The 15,432-nt window shown below is 38.1% G+C and overlaps 1 protein-coding gene and 1 non-coding gene across 2 annotated transcripts; one reads left to right on the top strand and one right to left on the bottom strand.

Annotated features, from left to right (window-relative positions):
* Positions 1-4,769: 4,769 nt before the first annotated feature.
* On the top strand, positions 4,770-12,217 carry hal (histidine ammonia-lyase). Its single transcript, XM_014967019.2, has 20 exons — positions 4,770-5,572; positions 5,675-5,735; positions 5,844-5,871; positions 5,948-6,022; positions 6,105-6,177; positions 6,304-6,370; positions 6,456-6,493; positions 6,601-6,726; positions 6,851-6,990; positions 7,162-7,209; positions 8,119-8,266; positions 8,372-8,467; positions 8,663-8,721; positions 9,400-9,480; positions 9,620-9,685; positions 9,760-9,925; positions 10,037-10,171; positions 11,255-11,363; positions 11,454-11,523; positions 11,649-12,217. Exons 1-20 carry the CDS (start codon positions 5,326-5,328, stop codon positions 11,778-11,780), a joined length of 1,965 nt encoding a protein of 654 aa, XP_014822505.1. The 5' UTR covers positions 4,770-5,325; the 3' UTR covers positions 11,781-12,217.
* A 1,860-nt stretch (positions 12,218-14,077) lies between these two features.
* Positions 14,078-14,164, bottom strand: trnay-gua (transfer RNA tyrosine (anticodon GUA)). Its single transcript is given in 2 exon segments — positions 14,078-14,113; positions 14,128-14,164. It is a non-coding gene; the product is annotated as a tRNA-Tyr (tRNA).
* Between the last annotated feature and the right edge of the window lie 1,268 nt (positions 14,165-15,432).

The following is a 15,432-nucleotide window of genomic DNA, read 5'->3' as shown; positions in this document are numbered from 1 at the left end:
ACTCAGGTAATAGTAGAGCTAATTCGGTATATTTTTACTCAAGTAAAAAGCAGCCATCCAAGAAATGACTCAAAAGAGTAGATGGAGAGAGACAGACAAAAACATAAAGGCTGTTTTTTTTTTTTAAACTATAATGAAAAAGTATTACACAAATAAGTAACATAATTGAAAATGAACAAATTTAAGCAGAAGCAACACTATTTTTTTAATAACAGGAAAGACTGAAAATAACAGTTTGAAGACTGCAGTCTCACTTTAAGATAAACTGTTGATATGTGTCAATGCATTTCTGGTTAAAACATGATCGTTCTTCATTTAGTAGAGTTTCCACTGAAGTAAGAGTAGCAATACTTCGTAATATTATGAAAGCAAAAGTGAAAAGTGTGATATAAAACACTTCCCAAACAGGTTACTCAAGTAACTAGTTACTGCCTGCCTCTGAAAAGCACTGTTCGTGGATTACCCTGTCTCTACTCCACTCAACAAACCATTTATCAGATTTTTTTTTTACTTGTTTTTATCTGCTTTACTGTAAAGATGTTAATAGCATAAAGGCTTTAGGAAGGTGATAGTTTTTAATACAACAGGGCTTGTTGCTCAGGGGGCACCACAAGTCAAAAAACAGTTACTGTTATGTGCAGAAGTGCATGTTTGGTTATATGGCTATGGCAAATTTTCCAATGTACATCCTAAATATGTAAATTTAAATCCACCATGTTTTAAATATCTCCATAACAGCAAAAATACAGGAAGTTCAAGATTTTATGTAATTGTAAATTAATTAATTCAGTAAACATTAAATAAATGGTGTAATAATAACAATAACAGAACAATACAGATAACTAAATTAAATATATACTTGGATTTTACTGTAAGCCAGCTTTGTCAGGGAGTCATAATGCAGAGCAGCATGGAAACCTTAAGCATGCCCCACACTCTCCACACACCCGGTGTCTCTACGCTCTGATCATATTAATTTCAGGTAAGAAGTTAAAAAAACAACATTAGAGTTTATATTACTATGTATATTTAGACATTTGGGTTATTTCACCAAGTGTATGCTAATGCAAATCATAATCCATTTAAGCAGGGCAGTGCAGAGACCACTAAAGGGGCAGGTGCTCAAACATAAAAACGGGCACATCTAACCGCATTTTAGGACAGAATATTAACAAAGCCAACAGCTTTCAGAGTTTAATAAACAATGATAAATTACAAAATTGTGAGATATACAATCAAAGTTAAGGAAAATCTCTATATAGAGCATACAACTATGCATATGTAAGATATTTTATTAGTAATTTCTTTCTGCAGGTCTATTTTGTTATAGGAAAGTATTGCAATATTCAAACATATTTAGCAAGATATGTAAATCAGAGCTAGACCACCAGACACATTTTGTCTTTACAGAATTACACTATTAAAAATGTAAACAAGGGCACAATGCAACCTTTTAGTGTACTGGAATCTATAAAACAAAGAGCTGCCTGTTTGCTACACCTGCAGTGGAGATGAACATGGTCCATTCAGGAAAGCAGAGCTGCATCAAACTTTAACGTGGAACTGAAGAAAAAAACAAAACAAAAACAAAAGCAAAAATTTTATTGTTAATGCATGTCACCATGAGAAAAGCGTACTGAGTTTTGCTTAAAAAACACATTTAAAATTAAAATCACACATTTTTGTCTCATGAAGTGATTTTTTTTTTTTTTTTTTTGCAAAACAAACTTATTTGCACTTGTCATAAATCTTTTCTTGCTATTCTAAGTTTTTGTTTGTGACTCAAAGTTTTGCTTATGATTCTCACATGGCATCGTGGGCAGGGCCCAAAATCACAACAAAACATTTCTGATATGTGCAAATAAAAGTTTGTTTGGCAAATAACTTTTTAAGTTCATAAGACAAAAGTGAGTTATTTAATTAAAAAAAAAAGTTTATTAAACTAAACTTTTTGTTTAAAAAAAAAAGGAAATAATTACAATTCCAAAAGTTTTGATTACAATTTTATTTTACTTAACTGAGGTTAGCTTTCTTTTTTTTGTATTGAATCATTGGGGAAAAAATTAACTGCATACTCTGCGAACCAGACCCTAAACTTAAAGTCTGGATTGAGTTTTTTCCCCTTCATTAATGACTTTTACTACATACATTAAATCTATCTTGGTAATTCAGGGTGAGTTATTTTTAATTCTAGATGAATATCCTTGTTGGACTTTTAGTGCTATTCTCCTTCAAGGTACATTAACCTAACGCTAGAATAAATGCAATGTACATTATGCAGCAAAGGAAATTAGAAGATCGGACATGTATCCATTATGGAGATGATCGGTTTTGGACGGGCGATGTGCCCCTATTGCATAAACAATACTGAATAATGACTGCTACCATTAACGATACAGGGAAGAAGATTTTTAGTTCTCTAGCTTTGCTAGCAAAGTCGTTAGCTAGCAGCTAGCTAATAGCACAACAACAGCAACTTAATGTCTGTGTGATAAAAATACTGAACCGATAGATAAGAACAGTTTTTCCTCACCTGGTTGTCTCCTCCCGCTCAGTAGTTCTTCAGAGAAAGGCAGTCTGTCAGTGTCTGTTGTATTTCATCACCTCTCTGCTTAAACCGCTACTCCGTGCTGAAGCAGAAACGACACTACAACGGTTTCCGTCATCTGACAAGTAGCAAGTCTACTCCACTTTATTCACCAAAAATGTTTTTTTTTTTTTTTTTTGTTTTTTAATTCACCAAAAGCTGTTCTGTAATCTGGAACGTTCACTACGTTCAGCTCCGCAGCTAGCCGCTTTATCTCACTGTGCGAAAGGCAACTGCGTCATGCGTCACGGGCAAAAGGTCAAAGGTAACAAGGTGACCGGCTTATTATGTTGTACAAAAAAAAAAAAAAAAAAAAAAAGAAACTAATAATTTTAGTACATGTTATTATGTGTCAGAAGAGGGCTTAGGAAATAATAATACCAAAAATAAATAAATAAATAAAAAAATGACCAAAAGGGCCCTTGGGGGCAATTAGCAAAAGGGACAGGTGCTCAAGCCCCCCCCAGCCCCTTCTCTGTACGTGCTTGCATTTAAGAAAAAGTATGGAACAAAGCAGGGCAACCTAAAACATAGGTTTATAAAAATATATATATTTCATTTATATTTGCAGTAGTTCACCTGTAGTTCCCAATCTAGGGTTCTTTGATGAGTTATTTAGCCGTACTCACTCTAAATATATCGGAAATAAAATTATTAAAGATAAATTTATACTCGTGTGGATTCAGATCTCCAGAAAGCAATAATTTCAAAGATTTAACCATCCAGCAGGTGACAATGAGACTTTTGACAATTTATTATAATCACATTTAGCATTTGATCAGCAGGGGGCACTGTTGAGCTTCTACAAGTGAAACGTTTTCCAGCACAGTTTTACGTAATGCTGCATTAAGTGTTGAAGACGTTTTACGGACCCAGACCTATTTGACACTTCAGATAAGTGATCCCAGAAGAAAGAAACTTTTCTTTACATTGAATGATATAAGATGATGAAAGCCATGCAGTCCAGCAGGCAGAGACATTGTGCTCATTAATTTGTTGAAAATGACAATTATGAATTTTCAGATCTAGAAATTTGAACAGAAACAAAAAGTTTCTGGAAGTTTCTAATGTGCCAACAGGAGTAAGCTTTAGAATAATAGTTCCCTGCTAAAGTTTCAGTTTTGTTGAGATTTTTCTCTGATGGTTTTTGTGGTGAAATTAAGATGTAACAGTAAAAGAAAGAAAACAACTGTCTCTTTCATATTTTCATTTTGTTAAATTGTATTGCTTGTATGATTATGACCTCTAATTTGCAAACAACCCGCTCTAAAGTTGACTACACAGGCTGATGCTGCAGTACAGTCACCCCACATTTATTGATAAATGTACAGTTATGGATGTTCATTCATCAAAGGGTAGAGAAGACAGCAGCAGTAAAGCTGGACAGGAATCCAATGAATCCAGAAAATATCTGGAACTGAATCAGCAGCTTGAATGAAGTTTCAAGTTTGTGTGTCACACAATAGTGGATAACAGTTTTCATTGTATTATGATTGTTTTATTATTATTTTACATTGCATATTTTAACAGTACGACAGTAGGTAACATTGTTGAAGGTCCTGGAGTCTTTCTGCGTTGATTTTGCATGGTCTTCCTGTTCGTGCATATTCTCTTTGGGAACTCCAGAATCTTGCTCTTTCTGAATTGCCCTTATGAGTGTGTGCCTATGTTTTTGTGTGTGTGTGTGTGTGCGTGTGTGTGTGTGCGCGCGTGCGTGCGTGCGTGTGTGCGTGCGTGCATGCGTGCGTGCGTGCATGCGTGCAGTTGTTTGTCCTGGGTGTCTATGTGTTTCCCTGTGATGGACTATCAACCCCACCTCTTGCCCAATGACACTTGGCACCAGCCCCCCTGAAACCTGCAAGGAAAAGCAGCTATAGACTCTGGATGGATGTCAACAATATCTGAAGGTTTACGTCTCCACCTCAGAAGTAACATGAAAAATGAGCACCGACACAGTGAACATTGATACAAATAATGGGGAGGAAAAAACTGGATAGAAGTGATCAGTGTTTGACTTTTGAATAAATATTTGGAAGATGTTTTTCCTGACACTATGTTTACTCTGGGAGAAAGGCAGTCTAAAACGGTTTGTTTGTTTGTCATTACATAAACGTGGTAGCAATTTTAGCAGGGTCCAAGCTCTTTAATAAGATGTAGACTTTTTTGTTTGTTTTTGCGCTATGGTGGCCTTTACTCGACAGGTAGGTGGGAAGACTTGCCCGGGACTCGAGCCCGTGACGACTCCGTCTAGGATCGACGCCTCCATTTATGGGTAGTGCCCGCTTTACCCCTGCGCCACCAGCGTGCCACATATGAATTTGTAAAGCTTTAGGAAAACGCTTCTGGAATCATGTGATCGTATAAGTCACCTTAATATTAATTGTCATATTCACAAAAGTTATTCACGTATTGATTCTCTAACTCCATTTTTCCAGCGCTAATCGTTTCTGCTACAACAGTCATTTTCCCTCTTCAAACAGGAGCACATCCCCCTTGGCTTGTTGTAACCGCATTTGGTCGATGAGATCAAACATCTATGTGAACGACCTTTGGAGGTCACTGGTCTCTAAAGACAGAAAGAAAGAAAAAAAAAACAAAACAAAACAAAAGGTGCTACTCCGGCGAGGCGTGCCCCCCTCAGCCGGCTTCTGATTGGTGTTGGGGAGGCGTGCGGCTGAAGGTGGAACCCGGGAGCCCAGAGCGCAGCGCTCACTGCGGCCGAGCCTCGCTGACGCGCAATGCCTCGCTTTACCGTCCACATCCGAGATGAATGGGTGGCGGTGGCCTGCCGGGACACCTCCAACAACATCCAGTGGCTCGGACAGGAAGCGCTGAAGCGGTACATAAAGAACAAACCGGACAACGGCGGCATCGTGTCTGTGAAGGAGACGCGGTTCTTAGTGCGCAGGTGCCAGGGCCTGGGCTTGCTGGACGCGGATGACACCATCGATGATGTGCTGGAGGATAATGACTTTGTTGAGCTTGGTAATGGTTTAAATGCAAGACAACCCTATCTGTACGTAGGGGTATTGGTTCATTCGAAGATTTTATTCATTTAAAATAATTTTTCTCCTACATTGCTTCCAGCAATAGAGGGAGACACCATGTCTCCCGACTTCATCCCATGTGAGCCTGGAGTTTCGAATATGTATCCTTAAACCTGCAAAACAGACCTTAGAGACATTAATGTAAATCAATGTAGCAACAACGTAGACGCATTTGGATAACGTTTATTCTTAACTAGACTACAAAACAGCACAGCTGCGTACAAAGAACCCACAGAAGTAAGTATATTTTCTTTTGAACGCCTGAAAAAGGACGTCAGATTTGATTTTTGTGACACACATTTTGCTTGTGCAGTACATTAGTTTGGATGGCAACAGCCTGACTTCCACTGATCTGGTCAACTTAGGCAGAGGACTCTACAAGATAAAGGTAATGATCAAACACTGTTGTGTTTTTTCTGTCTGTGGTAAATCTTTGACTTCCCTCCTTCCAACAACCTTTTTTTTCCCAGCTAACTCCAGAGGCAGAGAAAAAGGTTGTGCAATCACGAGAACTTTTGGACACCATTGTCAAAGAAAACCGAGGTAAACCCGCATTTAATGACTGATTAACTGCGGAGAACGTGCTCTAAATCAGTGATCGCAGAATTTCCTTTTCCCGCAATTTGTTACCACCATGAACTTATTTCTCTGCATCTGTCGTTCCTGCAGTTGTCTATGGAATCACAACAGGTTTCGGCAAATTTGCCCGAACTGTCATTCCTGTCGGCAAGCTCAAGTAAAGACAACCTTTTCTGGTTTAATCTCTGTAAACTGCTGCAGAACGATCCTCTTTTATGTGCCACACACTTTCTGCTCCACAGGGAACTCCAGGAAAACCTGGTGCGGTCGCACTCAGCAGGTAGAAATCTGGAAAGCCCACCTTGAGATTGACACTTCTGAGCATTCAGTATGTTGTACTTTGTTACAATGTGGAAAGGCTTTAGAGTTTTTTGCTGTGATTTGTAGGTTTGGGGAACCCATTGAGTCCTGAGAGGACCCGCATGCTGCTCGCTCTGAGGATCAATGTTTTAGCTAAAGGCCACAGCGGGATTTCTCTGGAAACCCTTCAAGCCATGATCCAGGCCTTCAATGGTAAGCTTCAACTAGACCCATCAGATACCAAATCGTTTTACCCAAGCTGATTTGGTACTCTGATCGCTTCTTTAAGAGGCTCAGAGTTGATTTCTGACTAATCCTTCTCTTTGCCCGCATGCAGCCTCCTGCCTCTCCTTCGTTCCAGAGAAGGGGACGGTGGGAGCTAGCGGAGACTTGGCCCCCCTCTCACACCTCGCCCTGGGACTGATGGGAGAAGGGAAAATGTGGTCCCCCAAGAGCGGATGGGCAGACGCCAAATATGTACAGTCACCTTCCCATAGTTTCAACACATCAGCTATGCAATAATAACTAAAGGAAATGAGCGTTGTTCTTGGAAACGTAGAAGGTTGCTAGGTCCAATGGGGAAACATGTTTGCTTTTTGATGACCCCTGTCTTTGTACACGCTCTGTCTCCTTTTACTCCTGGTTCAGGTCCTGGAGGCCCACGGACTAAAGCCAATATCACTGAAACCCAAAGAGGTAACATTTAAAAATATACACGTGGTTTATCTGAGATTAAGGGATCAAAGTACACAACTCGTTATGACAATTACAGGATGCTATTTGTTTTTCATGTTTTAAGTGGGACAGACAGATGATTATCCATTTTTAAATCAGTTAAAACGATTTTATTTATGAAAAAACAGGTTTAAAATAAGATGAATAAAACCTAAATACAGTTTGCTTAAGTGTACATGCAGTCATCGTTGAATTAATGAGACATTTTAACCTTTCTTTTACTATTTGAGCATTTATCCATTATTTAGACCTGTGTGAATTTTAAAAAATACAGTAGACGCTAATGTGCAGCTAATTTTGTTTTTAAAAATCATTGAGGTTGTAGCCATCATCGTACCTAAAAACGAAAACATTTAAAATTCATTGGAACGCCCAGATTTATGTCATATTTACTTTGATGAGAAATAACTGAGTTGATGCATTCAATAGGGATTAAAGGTGATGAATCAATTATTGAAATAATAGTCCAACAATTCAGTGATTGATTAACTGTGAACTGGAGCATATAGGTTAGAAAAAAAATATATTTTGCAGTAATTAAGCCAAAACTGTACAAAAATTGTATACATTTTGCATTTAAAATAAAATTAAATAAAAAACTTTGTCTGTAATTATGTTCTAACCAGAACTTCCCAAGAGACGTAGTTTGGCTTTATTGGGTTGAAATTCTGATTTAAAAAAAAAGAAAACGGCCTTCAATTTCCATCTGATTAATGGATTGGCAGAATAATCAACAGATTAATTAATTGCTAAGATAACTGTTAGCTGAGGCCCTATATTTAATAACTTCTCTCCATTTTCCCACTGTCCACCACCTCGTAAACGTGACAAAAACAAATAGACAGTTTCCTCTCTCCGTCCTTTCCCCAGGGCATTGCTCTGATCAATGGTACCCAGATGATCACCTCTTTGGGGGCGGAGGCGGTGGAGCGCGCCCGGGCCATCGCACAGCAGGCGGACATCGTTGCTGCTCTCACGCTGGAGGTGCTGAAGGGAACCACTAAGGCCTTTGACAGCGGTGAGCAACAGCAGGAAGAGCAGATGTGGATAAATCCACATCAGAGCTTCTACTTGACGTGGATTTACCCACAATTCACGCCAACACGTTTCCGTTTTCCCACAGACATCCATTCGCTGCGTCCCCATCCAGGCCAGACGGAAGTTGCCCTTCGCTTTCGTTCGCTGCTGGACTCTGACCACCATCCATCCGAGATCGCAGGTTAGCAGAGCGACCCAAACTCATTAGGAGGATCACTTAATGAAACCTTTTTTTAAAAATAGTAATACACATCAAATTTGTCACCCATAATAAGGTTTGTGAAGGTGTCTTCGTCCATGTGGATTCAGGAAAACATGGTTATGTTGCCATGTTACATGTCCATATGTAATATGTAGTGTTAATGTCTATTTTCAGAGAGTCATAGGTTCTGTGACAGGGTCCAGGATGCCTACACCATGCGCTGCTGTCCTCAGGTAACTTCAGGTCAAATGTAGTTTAATTAGTCAGATTAAACAAAAAGTTGAAGCTGAGCATCGCAAATTTTCCATGTGAAAGTCATAAGTTTCACCTAATTTGGGAATAAAGTTACGAGACATTCTGAACCACTTATTTGCCCTGGTCGTCTTTCACAGCATATAGCAGTATTTGGTATTTAACATCTTTAGTAATCAGGGTAAAAAATAAAAATAAAAAAAAAAAATAAAAGAATTCTGATCATTTCCAGGTGTGTCTCAATAAATTTGACTTAAAGTGAAAAGACAAAAAAAAACAAAAAACGTCAGCAATTCAATAAAAAAGTGAAAGTATGGAGGTTTACTGCAGACGTTTACTACTCTCAGATTCATTTTGATTTTGTAAGTTTGCAGATGACAAAAGTCAAAACCTAGTTTCTCAGAAGATTTTAAAGCAGTTTAAACCATAAGTTTACATGCGCTGACAAGGCAAATTTTTTTGCTCACTGTCTGGAGTTAAATTAGATCAAACTTCTCTTGTGTTAGCCTAGTTTGAATTACCAAAATTGTTTCTATTTGCTAAATTGTCAGAACTTAGTGAGAACATGTTTTAGACATTTCTCTTTGAATTTATTCAAGTTTGTATTTAAATATGTGGTGTTCAGATGAGTTTCCATTAGTGTATTTCTTTGTATGCAGGTGCACGGAATAGCGAATGACACGATAATGTTTGTGCAGAACATCATCAATACAGAAATCAACAGCGCTACAGACAACCCGGTATCCTTCAGTGTCATGTAACCATGAAACAATAAATGTCTTCCAAGAATTTCACACTTTTTCAAAAATAACTTATTAAGATTGCACATGGACTTCCACTTTTTTTTTTTTTTTTTTTTTACCTTAACGGCCGTACAAGATGGTATTTGCAGAACGAGGTGAAACCATTTCTGGTGGGAATTTCCATGGAGAATATCCAGCAAAGGTTTGTGGGTAATAAAACAGCCTCATGACCTTTGAGGAAGTAATTAACTCCCAATGCTGTATTTTTTCTAAAAGGCTCTAGACTTTCTGTCCATCGCTGTCCATGAGCTGGCTTCCATCAGTGAGAGGAGGATTGAGAGGTTATGTAACCCCTCACTGAGTGAGCTGCCTGCCTTCCTGGTTAATGAGGGCGGCCTCAACTCGGGCTTCATGATTGCCCACTGCACCGCTGCTTCTTTAGGTTGGCTTGTGAGCATAACAAATGGAAATGTTACAGGAGAACTTTAGGAAACATCTTCACTTTAATCATCAAATCTGAGTAGAAACTCATTTTGACATCTGTTCCTGTTAGTTTCAGAGAATAAAGTTTTATGCCACCCTTCGTCTGTGGACTCCCTGTCCACCAGCGCGGCTACAGAGGACCACGTGTCTATGGGAGGCTGGGCCGCTCGGAAAGCCTTGAGGGTTGTGGAACATGTGGAGCAAGGTGAAACACTCTGTCTGGAATATTTCACTGCAAATTGAAATACTGAATCCAGAGGATCCTCCTAGAGAAGAAAAACCAACATAAGTAATAATAAATTAATGTTCAGGCAGTGCAAAAACAGGTCAAAGTGTATATTTTTATTGGTTTAGATGGTTTTTCAGAATAAAATTCCAAAAGGTCTCACTTATTTCTTGAACTATAAAATTAAAAGTTCACTGTGAAATTATGGCAACAGGAAAAGGCAAGTTTATTTCAGCAACAAGATCATTCAAAGTGCTTTACATGAAACGGACAAAACATGACTTTGCAGCGGCGTAATACAGGAAAGTAAGAAAAAGTTGGAATACAGGCTAAAATGAAAGATGTTTCAGTTAATACTGATCAAGGCAACGTCAAACAAATGGATTTTTAGTCTCAGTGTTTCAGCAGTTTTGCAGTTTTCTGGAAGTTTGTTCCAGAATAGTGGACCAATCACTAAACGGAATGTTGCTTCTCCATGTTTGGTTCTGACTGTGGGGATGCAGAGCAGGCCAGAACCAGAAGGTTATAGTAGGTTAATGCAACAACAGAATATCTGCATGTCCGTTAAGTAAATCGAGTCTAGTAAAAGTTTATTAACCCCTTAACCTGCAATGGATCGCCCATGTGCTGTTTTGCCATTGTATGACGGTTAAGGGGTTAAATGCAGTGCAGTGAAAACTTTGAGTGTCTTAATACTTGCCAGATTTTCTTTTTATCTTTCAAAGTGGTTTTAATACATTTTCATCCTTTCTGAAGATCAATTTCAGATTCTGGCTGCTTTTTCACTCATTTTCAAATCTGTTACCTCAAAGGTTATAACAAGCCGTCTGAGTGGAAACGGTTAGAAACAGTTAAACAGTTTGTCGGTCACAAGATTTGGTTCAGTCAACAATGTATCTGTTACGTAATGTTAGAAGCGACCATGACCTGGCAGTTAACAGGAAGCTGTTGTATAAATGACCAAATAAAGAAGTTGGTTTGATTAGCCCATTTTTACCCCAAAACATACGCACATAAAGATATTCTACACTTTAGCACAATTAACGTGATTTTTGCGATCAGTTCTTGCCATAGAGCTGCTGGCGGCCTGCCAGGGTATCGAGTTCCTCCGTCCTCTTCGAACCACCACCCCGCTGGAGAAGGTCTACGACCTTGTGCGCACCGTTGTCAAGTAAGTTAGACGGATCTCTAGCCCACAAAAATATATAAACAGGGAATATTTGTCTCCTATTTCCTCATTTTATGCTTGTACTTTTAACAGGCCGTGGATTAAAGACCGATTCATGTCGCCAGACATCGAAGCTGTTCACCGTCTCCTGCTCGACCAGAAGGCAAGAGCTAAAATATTTGAAGTTTAGGTCATTTTGCTGAGTCAAAACCAAAAATCTCAGTGTACAGTCCACATTTGTGAAGTAGAAGGAAAAGATTTTTGAAAATGCTTTCTTATCGATCTTAGGTGTGGAAGGTGGCCAAGCCTTACATTGACAAGTATCAGACTGAATACATCCCAGAGTCTCGACCCAATTCCCCCACCGCCTTCTCCCTGGATCCCCCCGCATCACCGAGGAAACGCGTCCGTCACGAGTGAAACAAAGCTTCAAATCAAGTTCACTCTGTTTTCTAACTTTTCTGCTTGAGTCATTTTTACTGATCAAAAGCTAAAAGTATAAATATTGTTACAAAGATTAATTATTAGTAAGACCCTGGAAGATTTCTGACATGAAAATCTGTGGAGATGCGTTGCTTACGTAGAAATACATTGCAAATGGTATTATTATCTGGAAAATTAAGTTTTGTAATTTTCTATTCTTTCTCCGACAGCACTGCAGTAAACTTGCATTAGTCTTGACTATTGTTGCTAATGTAGTTTTTATAGCCACTTCACAGTTTCAGGGTTTATTAGCATAAATACAATTGTTTTGTGTGTAATTTGCTGCTATGTGACATTTATGCATCAGTCTGTGTTTTAAATTGTATTTCTCTTGTTAGATTTTGCCATGATTCATTAAAATGTTTATCACATTATTCTGTTATATTTCTAACTTCATGAAATTGTTGTATGTCTCATTATTTCTACAATCAGTGTCGTTATACGTGAAATAATCTGCCAATGGAACAAGTAGTTACATAATTTTAAAAACATCCAATCAGATATTCGAAATATGGTTTTTCCTTTACTCTTACTTGAGTAATCTCTTGGGATGGCTACTTTTTACTTTTACCTGAGTGAAAACATGTCGAAGAAGTGCAACTTTTACTTGAGAACAATCACTGACTATCCTACTCACCTCTGATTTTAAACTTTGCTAGAATTTTTTTTTTTTTGTCATTTCTGATCATCATTTTACTTTCAGTTCGCATTTACACCACTAGATGGAGATATAAACCTATTTTAAAGACATTATAGCGTGAAGATTTTTTATTTTTTTTTTAGATAAGTACCCTTTTAATTTAGATTCTGGTTAAGGGCTGTACGTGGTAAGTGAATAAGATATAATCATCAAAGTGACTATGTAACAGATACTTACAGAAGACCAACACATGGATGAACTGTTTGCTCTGCATTTATTCAAGAAGACGATAGAGACACACATCGGTTGTCTTGTGGGTTTCATGTGCACTTCCGGTTCCCCCACAATGCTCGGCAACAACGTGTGTTATTAGTGTCACATTCACTTGTTATGCAATAAAAAAGCAACTATTCCCAGGAGTTTAGAAACGTTTAGAAAGTATTTTCTCATTTGCTTTTTAATAACAAAACTTTTAATTGACAAAACTGCTTAAACTAAGCATTTTTAATACAACAAACACACCTAGCGGACTTAAAAATATTGAATGAAATTATTTGAGCTTCCCTTTAAATTTAAACATGATGTATATATCTGCAGAGCACAACATAACCACACATTGGCTGTCCGTTGGGTTTCATGTGCACTTCTGACTCCTACATTAAACAAGATTATTGTTACACAAATAAAGCCAAACAAATGAAGCGCAATTACAGGCACTCGCCACGAGGGGGCTGTAAAGGACGCCCACTGAGCATAAAACGTAATTAAAACATATATTCACATGTAGCCAAGCGTCACAGTAACACTTTAAATTAACCTGTGAATAACGTCCATGTGGAATAACATATAATATAATATTTACAAAAAAATTACAGAAATAGCCGAAGCAATTTCTCTAAATATGAATGACATACATACTTTCCCAATGCTTGGCTATGTGAGGGAGAGGACGTTACGTAGAAACGAGGAAAAGTGCACGCAATACAAGACCTTCAAAATAAATTGCTCAAAGAAATATAATTTATACATTTCTCAATTTAAAAAAAAACAAAAACAAAAAACCCAGTGGCATAAACTGGTTATTTAACAAAGATAATTATAGTTGTAATTACTCTCTTTTGTTGCGTAAAGCAACTTTCAACTGCCATCTTGCCATGTTGTGCTAAACAAATACATTTGACTCGACTTTTCTGCTGAATTTACAAGATTTTTCAAAACTATAATTATGATCTACCCTAAAGGAAAACGTAACCATGAAAGAAAACAAGCACATGCGCACATGCGTGGACCTGATAACATGCTTGTGTTGAAGGTAATGATGCACGAGACTTACTGTCTGCTCTCTGATTGACCGAAAGGCAGTCTGTTATATGTTACCTGAGGATAAAGGTCAGACTTAACTGTGCATTATTCTTTCACACACAGAGACGCAAACACACCCTCACCTTATGATAAAACCTGCTATAGCTGACGTGTTATGGGCAACCGATATACGAAGGTTCATGCGTTGCGTCATAGCAATGTAAAAACAACTGTCAATGTTAACGAAATACATTCATTGCAATGAATTAAAAAAAAAGAAAAAAACATTGTCTCCTTCGAGCCGGAGTCGAACCAGCGACCTAAGGATTTCAGCTGAAGCCTCTACAGTCCTCCGCTCTACCAACTGAGCTATCGAAGGGACCCGGTAGCAGAGCGTACTGCTCAAAACAATTAATAGTGGCGACTTTTGTGAGTCCTTTTCATAGTATATTGATTTATGTATTATTCCTGATATATAGGCAAAATCACCAGTGAGTTATATTGAACCAGATGTTAACTAATTTTTAAATTTGTCTATTTCATGGAATAAAACAGTGCGTCCGATACAACTAAATATTATAACAGACCTGCCCGCATTTTGCCCACAAGTTTAACTAAAAATCCTTCTGTGATCAAAACAGAGCGGAAACAGACGGTACTTTGGACAAAGATAGACAAAATAACATAGACTGTGAAAAAATATTTTAACTTTCCAGGCAATGAAGTATCATTGTGTATGCAAAAGTTACATCAAATTAAGTTTATCCAAGTAAGTATATTGAACAAGTGTTTAATATACATTTTATGGCTGGTAGGTTAATAACGTTAAACTGGCGTCAGGGGGACATCTGCCAAAGATAAACATCATAAAATGAGCTGAGAAGAAAAGCAGTAATGATTAGCCCGTGGTCTTCTCTGGATGTAGCATGTCTGGCTTTTTGTCTGGCTTCTGCACAAGTGTAGACAGATTACTCGCTAGGGTTCAGTGAGCTGAAGGTACAGGGTGACAAGGCTGCGCGAAAGAGGAGGGAAGCATCGCCTTTTACAGTCTGGAAATAAAGCTGGCCAGTCGGACCCATGTCTGACATTCTTACTGAGGCATTACACGAGGAGACCACTGCAACACATATATGCCTGGTCAAGGACAATGCCGCAGGAACAACAGAGATCATATTGCAAATATCTCATGTTAAAACTTACCGTCTAACTGTAGCAACTGAACCAATGTAAAAATCATTTATTTGAAGTGTTTTACTTGTGTATCCTCAAAAAGCTGGCTGTTTTCTGTAAAACAGCAACTTAATTAATAGTATGTAGGGTCATTTGAACCGACCTTAAGATTCCAGACCTTGAGCTCAGACTGTCGGTCTAGATGCCTAAGATTTCTTAACGCTCTTTGGAGACAAGCAGAAGACTGTTGTGTCGTGAACTTTCAGTCCATGTGGAGTCATTCTCAAGCTTAGAAATCAACGTGCAGTTATGTAGATGTACTGTAATAGAAAGCAATGGGTACAAATCTTTATAATTCCATTCAGTTTAGCAAGAAGCTGATCAACTCTCCTAGCGTAGGTACACTCCACACCATGACAGAGCCGTCACCGTGCTTTACAGGTGGTTGTATTGAAAGAAAACAAATCACTTTTTAAA

This window comes from Poecilia mexicana, unplaced genomic scaffold (genome assembly GCF_051168715.1).
Source record: "Poecilia mexicana isolate PSO_F unplaced genomic scaffold, ASM5116871v1 scaffold_6, whole genome shotgun sequence".
NCBI classification, from domain to species: domain Eukaryota; kingdom Metazoa; phylum Chordata; class Actinopteri; order Cyprinodontiformes; family Poeciliidae; genus Poecilia; species Poecilia mexicana.
The sequence above is the reverse complement of the archived record's forward strand: the minus strand, read 5'-3'. Positions and strand labels throughout refer to the sequence as shown.

Coding starts and splice junctions, on each gene's coding strand:
- hal (XM_014967019.2), top strand. CDS start 5,326: ATGCCTCGCTTTACCGTCCACATCCGAGATGAATGGGTGGCGGTGGCC. Junction 6,494..6,600: donor GGTGCGGTCGCACTCAGCAG/GTAGAAATCTGG, acceptor TGTGATTTGTAG/GTTTGGGGAACCCATTGAGT. Junction 7,210..8,118: donor TATCACTGAAACCCAAAGAG/GTAACATTTAAA, acceptor TCCTTTCCCCAG/GGCATTGCTCTGATCAATGG.